This window comes from Vipera ursinii (assembly GCF_947247035.1).
Source record: "Vipera ursinii genome assembly, chromosome: 5".
In the NCBI taxonomy this organism is placed as follows: Eukaryota; Metazoa; Chordata; class Lepidosauria; order Squamata; family Viperidae; genus Vipera; species Vipera ursinii.
Window position 1 is genome coordinate 48,652,147 of NC_139518.1, and position 20,776 is coordinate 48,672,922.

Genomic DNA, 20,776 nt, shown 5'->3' on the forward strand with positions numbered 1-20,776 from the left:
AAAACTCCTTCTGGGTGAGATTTAAGACCTTCATCTTTCCACCTCTCTAAGTTCTTCCAGGGTACATTATCTTTACTCTCACCAGATCTGTTTCATTGATTGCCTTTCTTCTTTAACATTCTCATCTCTACACTTTTGAAAATGTCATCAACTTCATCCAACCTCTTCCTTCATATATTTGTTTTTATTTAATACCCATGCATTCTCTTTCAGCTTCACCAATTGCAGCAATATCAAATCATTTATTTCTTTTTCACCTGTCTTTTTTCCTTGTCAACTCATTTATTTCAATCCCACTCTTCAATATAATACTATAATTTCCATAGAAACATCTAAAATACTCTTTCCAATATGCCCAGGACGGTCTCCAAGGATGTTGACATGAAAAAGTAAACACACAATGGGGCTTTCATTTTTTTTTAAATGAGCAGCTGGCAATCTCGTTTCCATGTGGAATCCTTGAAAAACACAGGACAAATTAAAAACCCGGCGGTCTTTATCTTACCAAACCGGAGATATTTTTATTTGCGAGGCAAAAAGTCTTCAAGAAAGAAAATCGCACTATTCTACAGTATAGCGCCCTTATTCCCGGATAAGCTTTAGGAAAGATAGGGAATAAGGAAAGATTTTTTTAGGAAATGACATCTCGGAAACACCAGAAAGCATCCCGTCCCTCTCTTTTTCCTCTCGTACTTGGGTTCCAGCTCGGCTTTTTGCATCTGGGATGCCGGGCGACGGCCGCCCGCTTTCTGAGCGTCCATGGTGCCCGCTGCCCTGCAGTCTTCGTCAGGCTGACGTTATTCGGTGCTGTTTATGTTCGTATCCGAGCAACCGCGAGCTGCTCTTCTGCGATTGGCTAAAGCTAATAAGCTCCTCCTCCTTTGCAGCTCACGTTTCAAGTGGGTTATAGAGGAAAATGAGAAAGGGGCCTTTAAAAATAACTGTAAGGAATGTCTTCTCTCTTAACTGCAGCTATCCTGCCTGCCATTCCCCCCCCCCTTTTTTTTTTAATACGGTACCCTAAGTGTTAAAATAAGGGGAAGTTTCGCTGCACGTTGCAGTACCCTGCGTGGGAAGAGCAAGAGTAAAGAAAAGAATGACGTTTGTTTCTTAATTTGTTTTTCACACCAAGTTAGCCTTTCAGACTCTCCCAAAATAGAGCAGCATTATAACTAGTAGCAATAATTAAAGAAAATGAATAAATAGAAACATTTAAAAGAACTATTTTAAACAAGCTTTCGGGAACAACTGGCCACTTCAACAGAAGAACTTGAGAGAGACATTCACCGTCTGTGAATATCAAAAGGAAATAACTATGATTTGAATAAACTGAAAATAATTAGGTTTATATATGATAAGCCATAAATATGATTTGTAAATTAGTGTAGCTACATTCACACGACATACTGTTCCAAAATTAGACAAGCCACTTTCTGGCATTACTTGAGCCTTTAAGCTTCATTACTGTTTTTTTAGATAAAGGTGATATTAGCATTTTTTTTATTTATTTTTATTTTTATTTTTTTTTATTACATTTATATCCCGCCCTTCTCCGAAGACTCAGGGCGGCTTACAAGCTTAGCAGTAGCCTTCATTCTATGTATATGCCTGCTTGTTAGGGCTTTCACACACACCCCAAGCGGCATTATTACAAAGTCAGCTTAATTGCCCCCAACAATCTGGGTCCTCATTTTACCTACCTCGGAAGGTTGGAAGGCTGAGTCAACCTTGAGCCTGGTGGGATGCGAACCTGCACTAATTGCAGGCAGCTGGTGTTACTTAAGGAGGCATTAGCCCACTGCTCCACCAAGGCTCCTTTTAGGCATTCATGTCCCCTTTTGAAATTAGAAGACCATGTTTTCCTTTTAAGCAAAGTCATTTTCTTCTTTTCATATTGTGAGAAGCCACACTAACCAATAGGAAGCATATTCTAGAGTCCTTGGTCATTCTAGGTCAGGGGTAGGCAACCTCGGCTCTTTTATGACTCATGGACTTCAACTCCCAGAATTCCTGAGCCAGCCATGCTGGCTCAGGAATTCTGGGAGTTGAAGTCCATGAGTCATAAAAGAGCCGAGGTTGCCTACCCCTGTTCTAGGTGTTAAAGAAAGAAGCATGGATGAGAAAGCAAAGATACAACTTATTTGTTTGTTAATTAATTCATTGGTTTACATTTTATATTTCCAAATAGTCCGTCTCCCTCAAAGAAGGGCTTTGTTTTTTCTCTTGCGTAAGCAGTGTCTTTTGTTGTTTGATGCATCACATCTATCAGTTGTATGTATAATTCTGTACGTTATAAAAAGACTTGACATTTCCCCCCCCCCACACACACACACACTTAAAAACTGCTTTTTGCTTTCCCCTTGGTGATTCCTATTATGGGAAAGGGGAACCACTTTGCAAAGGTTAATGTTTTCTCTTCCAAATTCAGGGAATATTTCTATGCAAACACTATGCCTAAGATTCAAGGCAACAGCTTAACACTGATGATTCGGGGCAGGGAGAAAATTCTATTATTATTATTGTTATTATTTATTGATGAATTTTATACAATAGTAAAAATACAAATTTAAGAAAAAGAGAAAAGAATAAAGAAAAGTGACGAACAGAAATAAAAATGAAAAAATATAGAAAAACAGCTTATAATCCTTACATCAATTGCAAATTAATTTGTTCTCTGTCCCTTCTTCTTTAAGATTACATCATGGTTTCCTTCTTTCCCTATTTTACACTTTGTAATCATCAGAAGCATAAATTGCCAGTTCAATTTTTTTCCATTTTCAGTAAAAAGTCCACAAAGCGTTTCCAGTCATCAGTACATGTACTTGTCTTTTCCCTAATAAAACAAGTCAATTTTGCTATTTCTGCAAGTTCTGTAATGTTAGCCAATTGTTCTTCCATTGTAGGTATTTCTGAACCTTTCCCTTTTTTGCATATAATAATCTTGCAGCAGTTGCCATATATAAAAAACAGTCTTCCATGATCTTTTCTAGTTCATTGTCCATAAAGTCCCTCCCAAAATAATTGGTTTCAAATCTTAAACATGCTTTACTGTATATCATCACTGTATGTATTTGGACCCAAACTTTTCTTTTTTTTACATTGTCTTGGTGTACGATAAAACGACTCATGTTTTTTACATTTTCAATATAAATTTGAAGTACTTTTTATATATTCTTGATAACTCTTCTGGTATGCTCTATGTTCATCATTAGTACCTAATGCAGTCTTGCATTCCATCTTATATTGTATAATTCAATTCCGCTTGTTTTTTTCTGTTAAACTTTTTTCTTAATTGTATACAGGAAAATTATTGAAAACTAAATCCTTCTGCAGTTAATTGTTCTCTTGATTTCATTTTAAATTCACCATACTCCTGAATTAATACATTTTGAGTATGTTCGTTTCTCTTTACCCTCTATTTCTGTAAAACACTTCCTATGCTGAAACTAATAAAGATATCTGCACAGCCTGGATTTGTATTTATTCCAATTTATCCTCAATATGACATTCCTAATATAATGATTTTTAAAATTTATATTAACTTTAACATATCATAAAAAGCCATGCCACCTTAAACCTCAAATTGTTATTTTCTAAAGGTAATTTTCTTTTATTTCTCAAAAGCTACATTATTTTAATCCAAACTAAGCATCAGGCTGCAAAATACAATTTAGAATCTGGCAATTCCAATAGTCCTTGTTCCTTTACATCTTGAAGAATTTTAAATGTCACTCTTGTTTTTTTCCATTGCCACATAAAGATAGATATATCTTTTTGCCCCAGGCAAGAGATCAGGTTCATTATACTGTAGCCTTTAGACTAGAAAATACTATGTAGAAACATTAAATTTAATAGATTATGAATAAAAGATAGACATAAAATGCAATAAAATAACAACTCATGTCCTTCTATCCTTTGGCTTATTGCAATACATTCTACATGGAGCTGACCCTGAAGAACATTTGGAAGCTTCAGCTAATATAGAATGCAGTAGTAAATAGTGTCAGATATACACAGCTCACGTAACACCAGTACTGTATGCATTAGTTACTGGTATGTTCTGGGTGCAATTCAAGGTGCTTGTTGTCACTTTTAAAACCCTACATGGCTTGAGACCAGATTACCTGCGGGACTGCCTTTTTCCAAATGTCTCTGCCCATCCAATTCAATCTAGCAAATTGGACACATTGCAAATCCTGTCTCAGCCAAAGAATTATCATCTGGCTTAACCGTTAGCCTTTGATAAAGCTTTAAAACCCTGGCTGTTTGAAATTGATAAGAGCCCTGTTTCTTCGCTTTACTGTTAACTGGCCAAGTAAAATGGTTTCTGCATATATTTTCTATTGGTTTTATTGTTTTAAAATATTTATTATTTTAATTGTAGTGTGCGTGTGTGTAAATACATAAAATTATTTTCTTACCCTTATGGATGTGTTTCTCAATCTCATTTTCTCTACCAGATGCCTCGGAGTTTAGGGGTCTTTGTGGTGTCTTAGCTGTTCCTAGCACTGTACTCTTATTTATTTATATCCCATCTTTTATTATTTTTACAAATAACTCAAGGCAACAAACACATCCAACACACCTTCCTCTTCTTATTTTCCCCACAATAACAGCCCTGGGAAGTTGATTGGGCTGAGAGTGACTGGCCCAAAGTCACCCAGCTGGCTTTCATGGCTAAGGCAGCAGTTGAACTCACAATCTTGCTGCTTTCTAGCCTGGTGCCTTAACCACTAGAGCAAACTGGGTCGTTTGGACAGAGAGTTTTGATGTTCTTGGGATCTGTTGGAACCACTCTCCCAGCTTAGGAGTCACAGCCCTGAGTGCTTGTCACCACTGAGACCATTTTGGGCTTTTCTTTCTACTTCCTCTCTACTTCCTCCATCAGGCCCTTATACTTTTCATTTTTCATACTCATCTTCCTGATGTTGTCACTTGGCACTGCTACATCTATCACCACCATCTTCCATCTACTACCACGAGGTCTTGTTGATTGGTTGGTGCCTGCCTGTATATCTGGATCTGTAAGTCCCACAGGATATTAGCTTTCTCATTCTCAACGACCTTCTGCAGGATCTCCTATCTGGATTTAGGAGGGTCTAGTTCAGGGGTGTCAAACTGCCAGCCCGTGGGACAGACATGTCATGAGGAAACCGTGGCCACCCCACTGCCGGCAATGGGGAAAAAATTCCGATACGTCGTGCGACGTTGCAAATTTGACATGTCTGGTCTAGTTCATAATCTGTGTAGATGTTCCTGCACACAATGTCAGTTATATATACAATATAGTGAATGGTAGCCCACCCAGATTGCTTGAGGTGAACGGTTATGTTGTTGTTAGCTGCGAAGTCGTGTCCGACCCATTGCGACCCTATGGACAATGTTCCTCCAGGCCTTCCTGTCCTCTACCATCTTCTGGAGTCTATTTAAGCTCACGCCTACTGCTTCAGTGACTCCATCCAGCCACCTCATTCTCTGTCATCCCCTTCTTCTCTTGCCCTCAACCTTTCCCAGCATTAGGCTCTTCTCCAGTGAGTCCTTCCTTCTCATTAGGTGGCCAAAGTATTTGAGTTTTAGCTTCAGGATCTGGCCTTCTAAAGAGCAGTCAGGGTTGATCTCCTCTAGGACTGACCGGTTTGATCGCCTTGCAGTCCAAGGGACTCCCAGGAGTCTTCTCCAGCACCATAGTTCAAAGGCTTCAATTCTTTGGCGCTCAGCCTTTCTTATGGTCCAACTTTCACTGCCATACATTGCAACTGGGAAGACCATAGCCTTGACTATACACACTTTTGTTGACAGGGTGATATCTCTGCTTTTTAGTGTGCTGTCTAGATTTGCCATGGCTTTCCTCCCGAGGAGCAAGCGTCTTTTAATTTCTTGGCTACAGTCCCCATCTGCAGTGATCTTGGAGCCCAGAAAAATAAAATCTGTCACTATCTCCATTTCTTCCCCATCTATTTGCCAGGAATTGAGAGGGCCGGATGCCATGATCTTGGTTTTCTTAATGTTAAGTTTCAACCCAAGTTTTGCACTCTCCTTCTTTACCCGCATCAAGAGGCTCTTTAGTTCTTCTTCACTTTCTGCCATTAGAGTGGTATCATCTGCTGAATGGTTATAGAAATTGAATAAATTAATCAATAAATAATAATAACAATAAAAATACATACAATAGTGGCAATTATCAATATTGGCACTAATCTTTAGTCATAAATAGAGGTACAGAATTAGGCAATTTAGAAAGATTTCTGTCAAGTTTTCTAGAGCATTTTTTGCAGTAACAGTTTTCCCAACCTGTAATTCTAGGTTTTTGCAGTCCCAACAGTCCTGCTGGATACCTGGTCATACTTTGACCCAGAAAATCCACACATTCAATATCTTTTTTCCCCGTTAATATATTCTAAAACTGGGATTTGGTTGCAAGTTTAAAAAGTTAAAGTGCTGACAATTTTTTAGTTACTATTAGTGGAAGTAGTGCAAACATCTTTTTGATGACAAACTTATTTCAAAATGCTATGTGGTAATAATGTGTTTTACTCTGAAAATTCAGTGATCTACAATTGAGAACAATCAACTTTGAGTTCCTTTTTTAAACCAGGAATAAGAGAAAAACATATTTCAAAACTGCTAAGAGACAGAAGCTTTGGAATCAAGGAATTTGAGATAGCTAACTATCCATCTAAATATATATTGGACATCAACTTATTTTCTACTGCTGAAAGAGAACTTTCAATTTTCAATGCAATGAAAAAAGAGTGGTATTTGCTAAAAAACATTTATCTGTAATAAAACTTTTGTGTTTGTAACCTTTAACTGGATGTAACGGTGCATTGTAGGGCAAAATTATTTTCAAGGTACCTCAAATCGGATAACTTACAGAATGTATTCAAAATCTGGGATGCATGACTCCCATGGAATGGAAATTTGGCAAATTTTATAAAAACATATTACAATAAAATTATCATAAAGCTTTTTATAATGTAATACAAAATGTCATAGAACATTTCCTGTTGTGAACTGCTGATGTTTGGCTGCGCTACACAGTTCAACAAGGACTACCTTTCAAGGCACATACATCTCTGAATATCTTCCTGAATTTTTAAGAACTTTTCAGTACATTAGGAACTGGGCCATTGTTGAAGGCATTGAGGAATCTGGTAAGGTAGTTTCTCTGAAACAATGACCCAACAGGTTCTGTCCTTCTTTTATAAATCTACCATCAGATATGTCTTCTTATTGCTATATTTTTATATAGTTTTAAAATTTGCTGTACATTACCTTATGAGGCATATCAATTACAATCAAATTTTACAGATATAAAATATAATTTAGGGAGGGGGATTTATTTTTCCATTTCTAGTCATGATTTTAGGTCTGCACAGCCACTAAACATTGTTTTAACTTGACATGCAAGAGACAAAGGTTTTACAGATTTATTTATACAAATATTAATACGCCAACCCAATCCAGAGTTTCTGGGCATTTTACCAGAATACAAAAACACCTAACCCAAAACAAAAAACATCCCATATTCAACAGCATAAATAATAAAAATACACTACAATCTATAATATAGCTGCTGATTGCAGTTGCGTACCTACCTTTCTGTATTGGCTCCATAGCTATTTACACTTTAAGTTAAATCACAGGGCATAATATGTCCTATGTTACTGGCGTTTACATACATGACTTACACTATCGTTTAGCCTTGAATTTTGAATTCTCTAAGAAAACGACACGTTGACGTCCTAACACAGACGAAGCGAAAATAAACACGGGTAGACGACTTGAAGGCGAATCCATTTGTCGTACTATCCTTATACCTTTTAATTCTTGTATTTGACTTTCAAACGTAATTTTTACATAGTAGATGGAATTTGTGCTCTTCCAAACTGTACTTAAATGCATGCAACCTTATTGTTAATCCGCATCCGCTTCTCAGAGATTGCTACGGCGGAAGTATTTACCACGATAAATGGGATATCAATTCGCTCAGCCCTCCAAAGTCATTTGCTTCGTGTCAATCAACTAGCGTTGTAGCTCTAGTCTTTAGCATCCTTTTAATTCTTGTATTTGACTTTTACACCTATATTTACATAGTCGATGGAATTTATATGGAGCCTCACAGTTAACCAGTAACTACGTCCCAGAGTTTCCTACGCGGAATTATTTACCGCGATATCAATTCGCTCAGCCCGCCAAAGTAGTTTACTTCGCAATCAATCACTCAGCTCGAAGTTCTTTAGCATCCAGCGGAGGGAGATGCTGTCTATCAATGAAGAGGGAGGAGCCAAACTGCGTGGAGAGAAGAGAGAAAAGGCGGAGTCTTAAGGGAAATAGAGGTTGAGAGAAAAGGCGGAGTCTTGGGTAATTCCGACGTGCACTGCTGGTTCCGTTTTCTGTCTGGTGGTGGCCCGAAGTAAGATGTCTGGGGAATTCGCTAGAAGCTTGGGAAAAGGTGAGAAAGCGCTCTGATCCGAGGAGGAGCGCGTTTATCTAATTCAACTGGCTTAAGGCAACCCTCGTTTTCTAGGGCTGTGGGAGTTATACAATCATCAGTTCGGTGAAGGCTGTTCTGTGACCTTCCCTAAGGCGGTGGGTTGTCAGCCTGGGCTGGTCTTCACGGACACCGTTTTTCAAGAGCTGGGGGACGACATGCAATGGAGGTTTTCGGGAGAATTTTATAATGTCGTTAAGGATGTTACTCCTCTCTGGTCTTCTGTGGCCAGAGGCAATGAATGGATTTCATTATTCGGTTAAAAAATGCTACACATTGTACAGCCAAATATGTGCTGAGGGCGTGTACCCTTCTAATGTGCCTTTGATAGTGGAATGTATGGCTCTGATATGCAGCCTTGCCCCGGTATATTTATTGTATGCATGTTAACAGAGATTAAACTTGAGTGCATAACATTGCTTATAATTTGGCCAATAAGGATTACTCTAAGAAAACGATGTTTTGTATTCTTGGTATTCATTCCTTGCTTTTGTGACTCAAAGGTAGATATTTGTATTTATAAAACACATGAAGCTTGGGTGGTTTTAATCCTGGTTTGTTGAATTAACTTTATGTGGATTTTTGCAACAGACTGAACTATACACTAAACACACTGGGTAAATAGCAGTACAACACAGAGCCATAAACACACTACACAAGCTTAACATATTGTATGAAGGGAGGCTGTGAAAGATAAACTATTGGAGTGAGTAACAATAATGAGTAGGTGTAGTAAGAAGATAGACCATGGTTGTTTTGAGGGTTTTATTTCCTACATTTTTTTCTTTTTGTATATTATACACCTTAATGCCGTGTTTTCATTGTTGCCTTTGGGTGAAGGCTTTGTGGTATCTGAAGCAAAACTAGATTCTGTGTAACAGCTTTGTTCCATATACTATCAAGCTTGCTAACAATCAAGACTCATTTTTTTCCTGCTCTGTATTCAAAATGGACTGTGATTTTTGTATAACTTGGTGTCTTTGTTGCTGCTGCTATTGTTGTTATCCTTGGGATGGTGACATTGTTCAGTTTAGTTTAGTTTAGTTTATTAGACTTATATGCCGCCCTTCTCCCGTAGGACTCAGGGCGGTTCACAAGGTTTTTAAAAGAAAACAATACCACAATTACAAAAATTAAAACAATTAAAATGATTATATTAAACCTTGAATATAAAAAATCCTAATTAAAAACCAATTAAAACCCCAATTAATACCCTCAGTCCAGGCCAGAAAGCTCAAAGAGCCAGGTCTTCAGGTCCCGGCGGAATGAGGGAAGGTCAGGGGCAGTCCTAAGCTCTACAGGCAGCTGGTTCCAAAGGGCAGGCGCACCCACAGAGAAGGCCCTCTCCCTGGGTATTGTCCGCCGGCAATCTTTTACCGGCGGTACCCTGAGAAGACCCTCCCTGTGGGAGCGCACAGGATGAAGGGAGCTTGATGCCGGCAGCAGGTGCTCCCTCAAATATCCCCGACCCAAGCCATTTAGGGCTTTATAGGTCATCACCAGCACCTCGGTGGATGGCATTCCTCCTTTCCAGAGCAGGGGGCATCGGAATTTCATTTTAATATGTGCCATTGTGTATTATACAGGTAAATGACAATAAAGGTTATCTTATTTTTCGGATGGCTTATTGGTTATCTTCAAGATAGAATGTAGTTTTTGTTAATTCTGACTGGAGATTTGTATGTGTTTCAGGAGCCTCTGCTCCAGGGCCAGTCCCGGAAGGAATCATCCGTCTCTACAGTATGCGTTACTGCCCTTTTGCACAGAGAACACGCCTCGTCCTGAAAGCCAAAGGAATCAAGTATGAGCAGATATCTATCTCCTATATTCATTAGGGCTTAATGTAAAAATATCAATCTACATTTGGGTTGAAAATTAGCAGATAGTTGGTACATATCAGGACTTATAGCAATTGTCTTCAAAGACTTGTTACCTTCCTTCTTTTAAAATCATAGAACATATTCATTTTCAGATTTGTTCCTTAGTTCAATAGGGGTGTCAATGCTGCAAACATTGACATGTTTTTGCACTGACAATATATGAGACAGCCTTTTGTTTAAACTGCTTCCCTTTGAATCTTGAAGAGAAGGAAATTTTCAAACGGCTATCTTGAGAAGATAAGATTAGCCGCACAGAAGGGGAAGTGTAATTTCACATGTGAAACTAATTGGTGAACGTGATTTATGACGTGTAATTAGGGGAGGGAGATTGTGCAGGATATGATGTATCAAGGGGAGGAGAGAGAGATTCTGGCATCCCTCCATGAGTGCCGATGTTTCGTTTCATTACTAAGACTTTTTAGATAAATAATATGCCTGTAATTTGTTTGAATTGTCTCATTTATCGGAACCATGACAAGGGGATTCTGTCCTGAAGGATTTCATCTGAGAACTAATTTAGAAATATAATAGATAAATTGATGGATAGCTAAAGGGAAGGGGGTAGTTGTTTTCTTTTAAATTCTTGGTAAATTTCTGTTGCGCTGATTATCTAATATGTTTTCTTGATCATTTGCAGGATTTCTTGTCTTGTGATGATTGGAGGTCATCTGCTCAAGACTGATTGCCTGAGTAGATTATTGGTCTTAGAATATAATGCAGTATTTCAGGCATAGGCTTGGCTGAGTTACATTCCTTTTGGATTTCAAAGAAACTTGAAGGAATGTGGCATTTAGTTATTTAATAGTATCCTTCAATCTTTTTAAATAGTGAGTGAGCATGTGCCTGTGGTCAATTTTATTATAATAGTAAGCTGTTTTTTGTATGAACAGCCATAGGACATGCTTTAGATACATTAAAAAAACACCTGTCCTCCATAGTAATCCAAGTAAGGGTTACAGTGATGGCGAACCTTTTAGAGTACCAAGTGCCCAAACTGCAACCCAAAACCCACTTATATATCATCGGGTGCTGCGTGGGTGTGGCCCATTGGGTGGGCATGGCTCATTGAGTGGGTGTGGCCACAGTGGTAATGGCAGACTGGGTGGGACTAAAAAGTTCAATCAATCAATTCCAACTTTGCGAGATCTTTTTTTTCCTGCAAGAAGTTGAAATTGATTGATTGAACCTTTTTTTTGCACATGGGGGCGGAGGCCTAAAGTGAAAAGGTTTTATAAAACTCAGTTAAAGGCCTAGGACTGGGGCAATGGCGCGCATGTCCACAGAGAGGGCTCTGCGTGCCACAGGTTTGCCGCCACGGGGTTACACTCTTAGCCATGCCATGCAATCCAATAGCACGGACATAGTCTGCGTCTTGTTCCAAAACTTTGTTGAAAGAAGGGAAGGAACAGGATGTCAGGCTGTAAAATGCAAGCCACAGACACTAACTTCTTTGGTTGTCTTGTTTGAATGTGGTGGAGACAATGTTATATAGAGACACACAAATGGATCCCTAAAATCAGAATCTAAAAGTATTCTCTTCAGTTTCCAGGAGTTAATATCATGTTGTATTTTTCAAACAGTATATAGCAGTAATTATTAGTCGTATCTTTCATTTTTATTTATCTATTTCTATCCCATCTTTAATATTTTACAAATAACTCAAGGTTGTGAACATATCCAGTATACCTTCCTCCTCTTACTTTCCCCATTACAACAACTTTGAACAACCTCATTTTTGTATAGCCAATCTTACTAATGTATTCCTGAAAAAATTAACCTGGTGGTTTCTTCTCATTCTACTTAGCCATGAAATTGTTAATATCAATTTGAAAAACAAACCAGAGTGGTTTTTTGAGAAGAGCCCGTTTGGATTGGTACCTGTGCTAGAAACAAGCAAGGGTCAGCTGATCTATGAATCTCCAATAACTTGTGAATATTTGGATGAAGCTTATCCAGAAAAGAAATTGTACCCTGCGGACCCTTATGAAAAAGCTTATCAGAAAATGCTCCTGGAGTACTTTTCCAAGGTATTACTGAAGCGTAGCAAGAAATTCATTTTAGTGTAGAAGATTACAATAAAACTGATACATTTCTATTTTGGTATTGCATTGATAAATCTTGAGTATCTCAAAGGTGCTTTTTCAAAAGCAACTGGACTATGTTATTTTCCTTGAGGAAGACATTTCACTTCTCATCCAGAAAGCTGCTTCAGTTCTGGCTGGATGGTTGGGGAAGGAGGAGGTGTGGGGGGGGGGCGCACGGGGAAGATGGAAGGATTATATTCCTTTGCAGTCATTTGGACATTATTACTTTCTCTGACAACCGTTGAGACCACATGAGGATTTATCCTATGCCCTCAGGGTCAACTGAAGCAGAATGCATTTGCATGTGTAATCTTGAAACTGCTGAAAGGACTGTGTTGTAAATGAGATAGGTGGTGTTGTATTCCTCCCCCTCTATTGAGACAGGCGGTAAATTAATTGATTAATTAATTCAAAACTAAAGAAGCTTCTTGGATGAGAAGTGAAACATCTTCCTCTCGAGGAAAATAGAATAGTCCCGTTGCCTTTTGGGGAAAAAACATGTTTGAGACGAGCATGATATGGATGACTGACAATCTCCATAAACATTCTTGAGAATGTGGCTTTCTTTTTCCTCAATGCTTAAAATGTGTTTGAATAGGCAAAGTGAATTCTACAAAAGAATAAATTCTTTCATTGAAGGAAAGATAATGAACCATCTTATGATAACTGGGCAATGTAATCTCATGCTAGGTGGTGGTCTAGGGTTTAAATTATGAGTGACTCAATGCTTCAGAAATTAGCTACTTCTGCTATAATATACTTTCTATGCTATTTCAAAGAAATAAAGCCTCAGATATGGTATGTCTAGCAATTGTTGGAAATGTAGACAAAAACCAGGCATATCCTATCATCCTTCGTGGACATGCCCTAAAGCCAAAAGGTTTTGGTCAAGAATAGATATACGGTTAGAGAAAATGTTAAAACAACATGTAGTTTTTAAGCCAGAATTATTTTTGTTAGGTATAATTGTAGGAAATTATGAGAAAGAATGTGTATATTTAATGTTACATATACTAACTGCAGTGAGAATTGTATTTGCTCAACATTGGAAAGATGAAGAATTACCAGTGGAGGAAGAGATAATTAGGAAAATTTTGGATTGTGCAGAAATGGACAGACTTACGCTGAAAATGAAAGAGAAAGAAGATTCAGAATACTTAGAACATGAGATACATTTTATCAATGGCTAGAAAAATGAGGTAGAAGGAAAGGAGTTTAACATGTACTAGTAAGCTAAATATTGGAACCCAGATAACATGTTGCTGATAAAATATTAAGGATTTGTGATTATAAAAAAATTAATAAAATATTGTTAAAAAAATAAACTAGCTACTTCTGCTACAATATACTTTCTATGCTTTTTTGAAGAAATAAAGCCTCAGATAATGGTAATTTGATTAGAAGCATTATTACCAATACATGAGGTAAGTTGGGTAAATAGTTCAAAGTGTCTGTAGTGATTATGGAAGGTTTCCGATTTCTGGGTGAGGAGTCATAGTAGGATTTAATTAGCAAACTATACTCTGAACCAGACTCGGAGCAGCCTCAGTTTGTGCTAAAGAGCAAAGATTTTGTTTGTTTAGGGCTTTGTGTTTTACCTTTTTTCTTCTCAAATATTAATTATTCCATGTCTGTGTTGAAACTGTAGGTGTGAGGTACAAAAAATCAATTTGATGTATATTAGTAAAGGTAAAGGTTCCCCTGCACATGCGTGCTAGTCGTTTCCGACTCTAGGGGCCGGTGCTCATCTCCGTTTCAAAGCCGAAGAGCCAGCGCTTGTCCGAGGACGTCTCCGTGGTCATGTGGCCGGCATGACTAGATTGATGTATATTACTCATGCCTATAGACAGTAATATTCTCTGCAAGTGCTAGCTAGCACATGCTTGGAGTTAGATAAGGGTCAAAGGAATTCAAGAGAGGTTGAACTTACTTTGCTTGTGGCTACATAGGGATTCTAGGCTGATTCCTTTATTAGTTCTGCCCCCAAATTTGGCCAGAATTCTGCAGCTAGCATTCTGGGAGCTGAAGACTTCACATTTTACTGAGGTTGAGAAACAAAGTCTTTTGTTTATTTACTAAAGTGTATAAAGAACACTCTTCAAAGTTTGGGGATCCACTGAATGAAAATTACGGTAGTTTGGTTAATGAAAACTCTTTTGGGAAGATGATTATTATTCTGTGAAGTGTAGGCAATATGGAGACTTTGAATCTGACCAAAGGAATAAATAGGTAGTTTAGAGACAAATCTTTACTGTCATTTGTATCTCCTATGACAGTGATGGCGAACCTTTTAGAGACCAAGTGCCCAAACTGCAACCCAAAACGCACTTATGTATCGTCGTGTGCTAGGTGGCCGTGGCCCATTGGGTGGGTGTGGCCAATTGGGTTGGCGTGGCTGCAGTGGTAAAGGCAGAGTGGGTGGAACTCAAAAGTTCAATCAATTCCAACTTTGCAAGATCTTTTTTTTCCCCGTGAGAAGTTGAAATTGATTGATTGAAACTTTTTTTCTTTTTGCACATGGTGGCGGAGGCCTAAAGCGAAAAGGTTTTTATAAAACCCAGCTGAAGGCCTAGGATTGGAGCAATGGCACGCGTGCCACCAGTGGCATGCGTGCCATAGGTTCGCCACCACAGTCCTATGAGATAAATGAAAGGAACATTGTTTTTAAAAATTTTCCTAAATTCTGAATGCTTCAAAAAGACAGCAATACTATGATTTTGGGACTATCTATAGGAGCTGTTGCTAAGTAAATATGGGTAGTTGTTGATGTGTGTCTTCGTGCCCACAGTAAAAAATGACAATAAAGGTTATCTTATATCTAGTCTTTGTTCAGTGACAGTTCAACATTATAGAGATGTTGAGTAATCGATAGTTACAATTCTTTTTCATCATTATATTTTATTGATTTTTTTTACAATAACAATCCCTAGTGCTTAGCAAACAGTGTGTTGTCTGGGTTCATATATTTAAGAACAATCAATAATAATTTCTATAATTAATCAATATGTTAGTCAATGATATATTTCCCTGATCCTCTCTGCTTCCAATAGTATTCTCCTTTTTGTTTGCATTAAACAAATGTAATTCTTTATATTTGCAATACGTACAAGGTTGAGTATAAAGATTTTTCTAGTATTTGTACAACTAACAACAACATCAACATATAACATCTTTTTTAATCAGCTTATATTTCAATTTTATTTATGAAAGTCATCTTATTAAATCATTATGTGTCCTGTTTTCAAGTTTCTTATTTAAGCTTAATTTCCCCACTGTATCCAAACCACTCTTTATCAGCCATAATTTTCTCAAAATTAATTACCTTTGAATTGCTCAACTGCTCTCACCTACAGCAGTTGTAGCAACCCACACTCAAATGATCACTACTTGCAACTTTCCCTACTGGTTCCTAGAAGCAAAGTCAATAGGGAAGGCAGCAGAAAAGGTGACAAGTTGCTTGGGAAAGTCTCCTCCATCTGTGCATTCTCCCTGACCCTTGAGCTCACACCCAATCTCTCCAGCTACTTCACACCCTTGGTCAGCTGCCGCCACCCCATGCCCTGCCACATTTGGATTGTCTCTCCTATCTGGCTGGAGCCAGCCCAGGTCCCCCTGTGCTCGCATGGTGCCTCCCTCTCCATTCACATGCCCTTGCGCACCCTCTTCCACCATGCCTGTCTGCCACTTGTAACCTCTTGTGCATCCCCTCCCATCCAGCAAGAATCACCCAAGCCCACTGCTCGAGGCATGCCTCCCCTCCACTTGTGCACTCTCAAGTATCATCTCCCACCACGTAGCAAGTACTCCAAGCCCTGATGCACTTGGGCTATGCTTTCCTGGCCTGCTCCCTCTGCCATCTGGCAGCAGCCACTTGCCTGCCTGCCAGCCTGCTTGCAAGCCACCTGGTACTTGCCAGCTTTCCTGCTGAACCTGGTTGTTGGAAGACAGCAGTGGTGAGGAGGTATTTGCCTATCAGTCCAGAATTCTTGTTTAACAGCAGGGATTGCTAACGCTAAGCAATGTGACACTTTGTCACATTGCTTAGCAATAGAAATTCTGGTCCTAATTGCTGTTGTAAGACATCTGGTCCCCATTTTTATTTATAAGGACAATTTATTCTTTGTTGGTGATATTGTCTCTATATTCCCATAATATTTTGTTTCTTGAATGAACATCCTATATTTTGGGGCACCTTGGTAATGTATCATTTTTTATTTACTTAGCTACCTCCAATAGGCTACAAGTATACTCTGGCTATCAGGAATGGTGAAGATGCATCAGCACCAAAGAGTGAGTACCAGGAGAAGCTTCTTAAGCTTGAAGAGGTAAATGGTTCATGACCTTAATTCTTTAAAAGAAAGCAATGAAATGTCATAATGAATTATAGCTGCCTTCCAGATTAGAATCTTGTTAAATGTGGTGGCTTGGAGATTTATATTGTAGGCAGAATAGTTCTGGAGGACATGAGATTTGGAAAAGAATGAAGTAGAGAATTCCCTGCATTCCTTGAATGCTGATTGACATATTGTATATGCTAGGCGAACTTTTCTATTCTGTTCCCATCAGTTGCAGCCATTTTTAAAGGCAAAGTTGTTTTTTATTGTATGATACTCTGTTCCTAATAAGATCTTGTTTAGGGATACACAGAGCTGTCAGATGTACCTAGTTTAAATAACTTTTCAATTTATATGAAGTTGTGTGAATCTGTCCCTAGGGGGAGCCATTCTCATACAGTACTTGAGTAGATGTGGCTGTGTCTGAGATTTTTACTTTTTTTACAGGGAAGTTGTATGGCACAAGCCTTAACAAGTGTGTGTCCCCTATTCTTTTTGCATCTTTTAAAAACTTATCAACTTACAAAAAATTATTTTTTGTAAGGGAGAACCAGGCCAGCAAGAACTCAGCAGGTGTGCGTGTTTTTACCTATTCTTCCACAGAAAGGGAGGAGAAGGGCTTGTAGATCCAGGAGGATGTAGAATGGAAAGAACACTGAAAAAAGAATCCACAAAGCAGCAGCACTAGGAATCAGGCTGCAGCTGCCTTTCTATCATTGCCTCAAGCATCAATAAGATGGACTTATTCTCTTCCTGAAATCCCAGGAAATTCATATACAGCTTCTCCAGATGTATGAAGTTCACGTCACCCTCCATGATTCACTGATTCTCTTCTCATTCTTTTTAGTGCTCCTAACAGTTTCTTATTTTGGACAGATTCCTATTAACATTCTCTCTGGTATTCCTAACTTTAGCTAGAAAAGTTGGCCAATGAACGGTATTCTATAATGAGAGGTGATCTGCATGTGTTTCATCAAGATAAAGCGGTGTGAAGATCGGACCTTTGTTTTAGATCCAAGATGGATTTGTAATTCTATTCAGCACAAAAGACTATATCCCCTCGTTTCTATCCAAAGCAGACCTGGTAGAAGTTACATGTGCACACGGTATTAAGAAAATACTTCAAGTATACCCTAGGCAGGTAATTGACTATACCCTAGATGATAGATACCTGGAGAGATGTGAATTTACACCATCCACCATCAGGAGGTAATTAGGGAAAGCATTGCTCTGGCATACTCAGCCAGCAAGAAACCTCCCTTTTCATCACACTCCATTTAATTAGAGGTTCAGCTACAGGGGTGTCAAACTGCTGGCCCATGGGCCGGTTTCATTGTACCGAAGCCACGCCCACCCCATTACCCGCAATGCAAAAAGGTGTTACACGTCACATGACGTGACTCCCAATAACAGGGCAGTGACTTGTTGGTACCACCTATATTATTAAAACTGTATAGGATAGCCAAGTTTATCTAGCATTTGGTTGCACGTTGATACGGTGAGTCTCTTAATCTCTATCCTTGTTGGGAATTTGATAGTCCCTTTCCTGAAAGCTCTCTTTTTAATGACTGGAATGGTTGTTGAGTCTACCATAAAGTATTTTTCTAGTCATTGAAAGATGAAACTGATAATGTCACCTTCTCAAAAGGAGGCTAGGTAAAAGATTTCAAGCAATCAAAGGTCTTGTTACTAATAAGTGTATCTGTTAGGATACTAATGAGTTATTCAGGGAAAATGGGAGTTGAGCCACATTCAGCTGACTGCGTGCGACTGGTGAGAGAAGTTTTCTCCATAGGAAGAAATTTTAAACTTACGCTTTTTCATTAGAATAGTTGGAGATAACCCCTTCCATCTTTCAGTGACTAGAATACTTCAGAATAAGCCACATTGCCATTTTGATACTCCACAAACCATGGTTAAAATACATTTAACCATGTGATGTGCAGAATCAAATTTCTGAAGAGAGGCAAATAAGAAAGAAACATCTCTCTATGTAGGAAAATGCACATTTCTGAAGCTGTTGCTTGTGCTAGCTCTCTTTATTAATCAATGCCTTCATTTTTGTCCCTATCCCTTCCTGTTAACAAAATAGTACAAATAAGAATTAAGGCTTACTGGTGGATTAACACATATTCTTAAAACTCTAACATTTAAATCAATTTAAAGGAGATGGACTATTCCTGGTAACAGACTTGCGCATGGAGAAATACATTCTCATTAGTAGAAATACGCTTGTGTACAAAAGATTTTGTTTCAAGCCAGTCTGAGTGCAAGGCTTGAAAAAATTCTTGGAACTCATTTTGCAAAATGAATTATTTCAGGCATTCAGGAAGCTTTGGGAATTTGTTGAACTTGAAGCAAAACTGATCTGAACTCAAAACACTTCCAAGATCCTTGAATTGATCAGAGCTTGAGTTTTATGAAGATCCATATTTGAAACTGTTTACAGTAAAAATATCTTTGTACTCGTAATGTAAGATTGTTTCAGGCAGTTGTTTCTTCTTTTGGATAGGACAGATCCTAAATAATACAGACAATTTCTGCATGGATCCATTTTTACTGTCCATCTTCTGTTTCACTCCCCTCACTTTTATAGTTACTTCTATTTTAAGCACTTTTAAGATTTTTTCCCCTCATACTTTTCTTCTTTAAAATATGATTTTACAGTATTCTTATTGTAACATTCCCATATGTTTTAGTTTTAACTCTATAGCTTAATTTCACATAATAAATTTTGAATTTGGGGAAAGAAAAGGTGTTGGCACTAACACCTCTATGTCTATTGTGCATTTCTTAAAATTTGGATTTAATGTTTCCTGTACCAACCAGTGTAAACACAATTGAGCAGCATAGGAGTAATTTAAGTAAATACATCAAATTATGGATGATGACAGAATAAGAATTGCAGTGAACCATCTTTACCATTTTTTATCATCTTTCCCTATTTAATTTCTGTAAATATGGGGGCAGGCCTTACATTTTATTTAGAAATGTCACATCTTCCTTTATCTTAGATGCTTGGAAGCCACAAAACTAAGTTCTTTGGTGGAGATTCAGTATCCATGATTGATTATCTAATCTGGCCATGGTTTGAACGGATGGAGGCCTTGCAGTTAATTGAGTAAGTGCTTTGAATCTTTTGCAGTTTTTGCTCTTAAATCCTGTGCATGGTTACTTTTGTAGATTATTGCAAGAAAAGCTATATTAGCGCCATCTGTTTTATTTCTAATTTACATAGAAGTGATGTCATTAGGAGGCAAAAGAGAATAGGAGAATCATCTTTTTTCTGTTTTGAATATGTCCATTAATCTTCTAACTTTGCTGCATAAGGCAAGTAGATGAAATATATTTTTCTGAAGCAGAATTTATTAGGTCAATTTTGTTCGGTTTAGACTATCATTATTTTTCTTCTCATGACTGATGCCCATGTCCATACTTTGAATTGGGTGTGATGTCTCTTGACATTCTGTTTTTATGAGTTAGCAAATCAGAAATTAATAGCTTTGGAACAAACAAGAAAAATAAGAGTTTATGGAGATTGTCAGTGATCCAGAACAGTCCTCTGTCAACAGAGGGGGAAGAATAAGACATCGCCTATCTTCTGTCTACAATGCAGTCCCTTCAGTAGTTCCAAAAAGATGCCAGAGCCATTTGCACTCTGATTCAAGTGACCTGTGAGGGCACAGATAAACTCCCAGGTGGCCTCAATGACTCTCAGAATGATGCTAACAATCAGATAACTGCAAAGAAATACAATTCTTCTATTCCTCCCTCCCCCCTGACCTGTCCGTATCTATGCTTCATCCCCCCCACCATCCCAGTCACAACTAATGAAGCTTTTTGGATGAGAAGTGTTTTCTTCTTCCTCAAGGAAAAAACCAGTCCAGTTAACTTTTGGAAAAGCACCTTTGACACAAGAATATTGAGACAGTTTCAAATGATAGTCCTCTATTCTTCTTAACTCACAGGTGGAAGTAGAAAGCT

At 38.2% G+C, this 20,776-nt stretch overlaps 2 protein-coding genes across 2 annotated transcripts in view; one reads left to right on the forward strand and one right to left on the reverse strand.

Annotated features, from left to right (window-relative positions):
- CFAP43 (cilia and flagella associated protein 43) overlaps window positions 1–4,963 on the reverse strand; it is a gene marked incomplete at its 5' end in the record, with an annotated part of 63,916 nt that extends 58,953 nt beyond the window's left edge. Inside the window, 3 exon segments of the mRNA XM_083363294.1 lie at window positions 694–797; window positions 801–929; window positions 4,877–4,963. Of these exon segments, the coding sequence (XP_083219420.1) occupies window positions 694–797; window positions 801–929; window positions 4,877–4,963 (320 nt within the window).
- Window positions 4,964–8,352: 3,389 nt separating this feature from the next.
- LOC310640777 (glutathione S-transferase omega-1-like) overlaps window positions 8,353–20,776 on the forward strand; it is a 39,751-nt gene continuing 27,327 nt past the window's right edge. Inside the window, exons 1-5 of the mRNA XM_083363295.1 lie at window positions 8,353–8,455; window positions 10,187–10,295; window positions 12,179–12,401; window positions 16,682–16,783; window positions 19,807–19,913. Coding sequence (XP_083219421.1) covers window positions 8,422–8,455; window positions 10,187–10,295; window positions 12,179–12,401; window positions 16,682–16,783; window positions 19,807–19,913 — 575 coding nt within the window. The 5' untranslated portion in view covers window positions 8,353–8,421. The remainder of the gene's footprint in view (window positions 8,456–10,186; window positions 10,296–12,178; window positions 12,402–16,681; window positions 16,784–19,806; window positions 19,914–20,776) is intronic.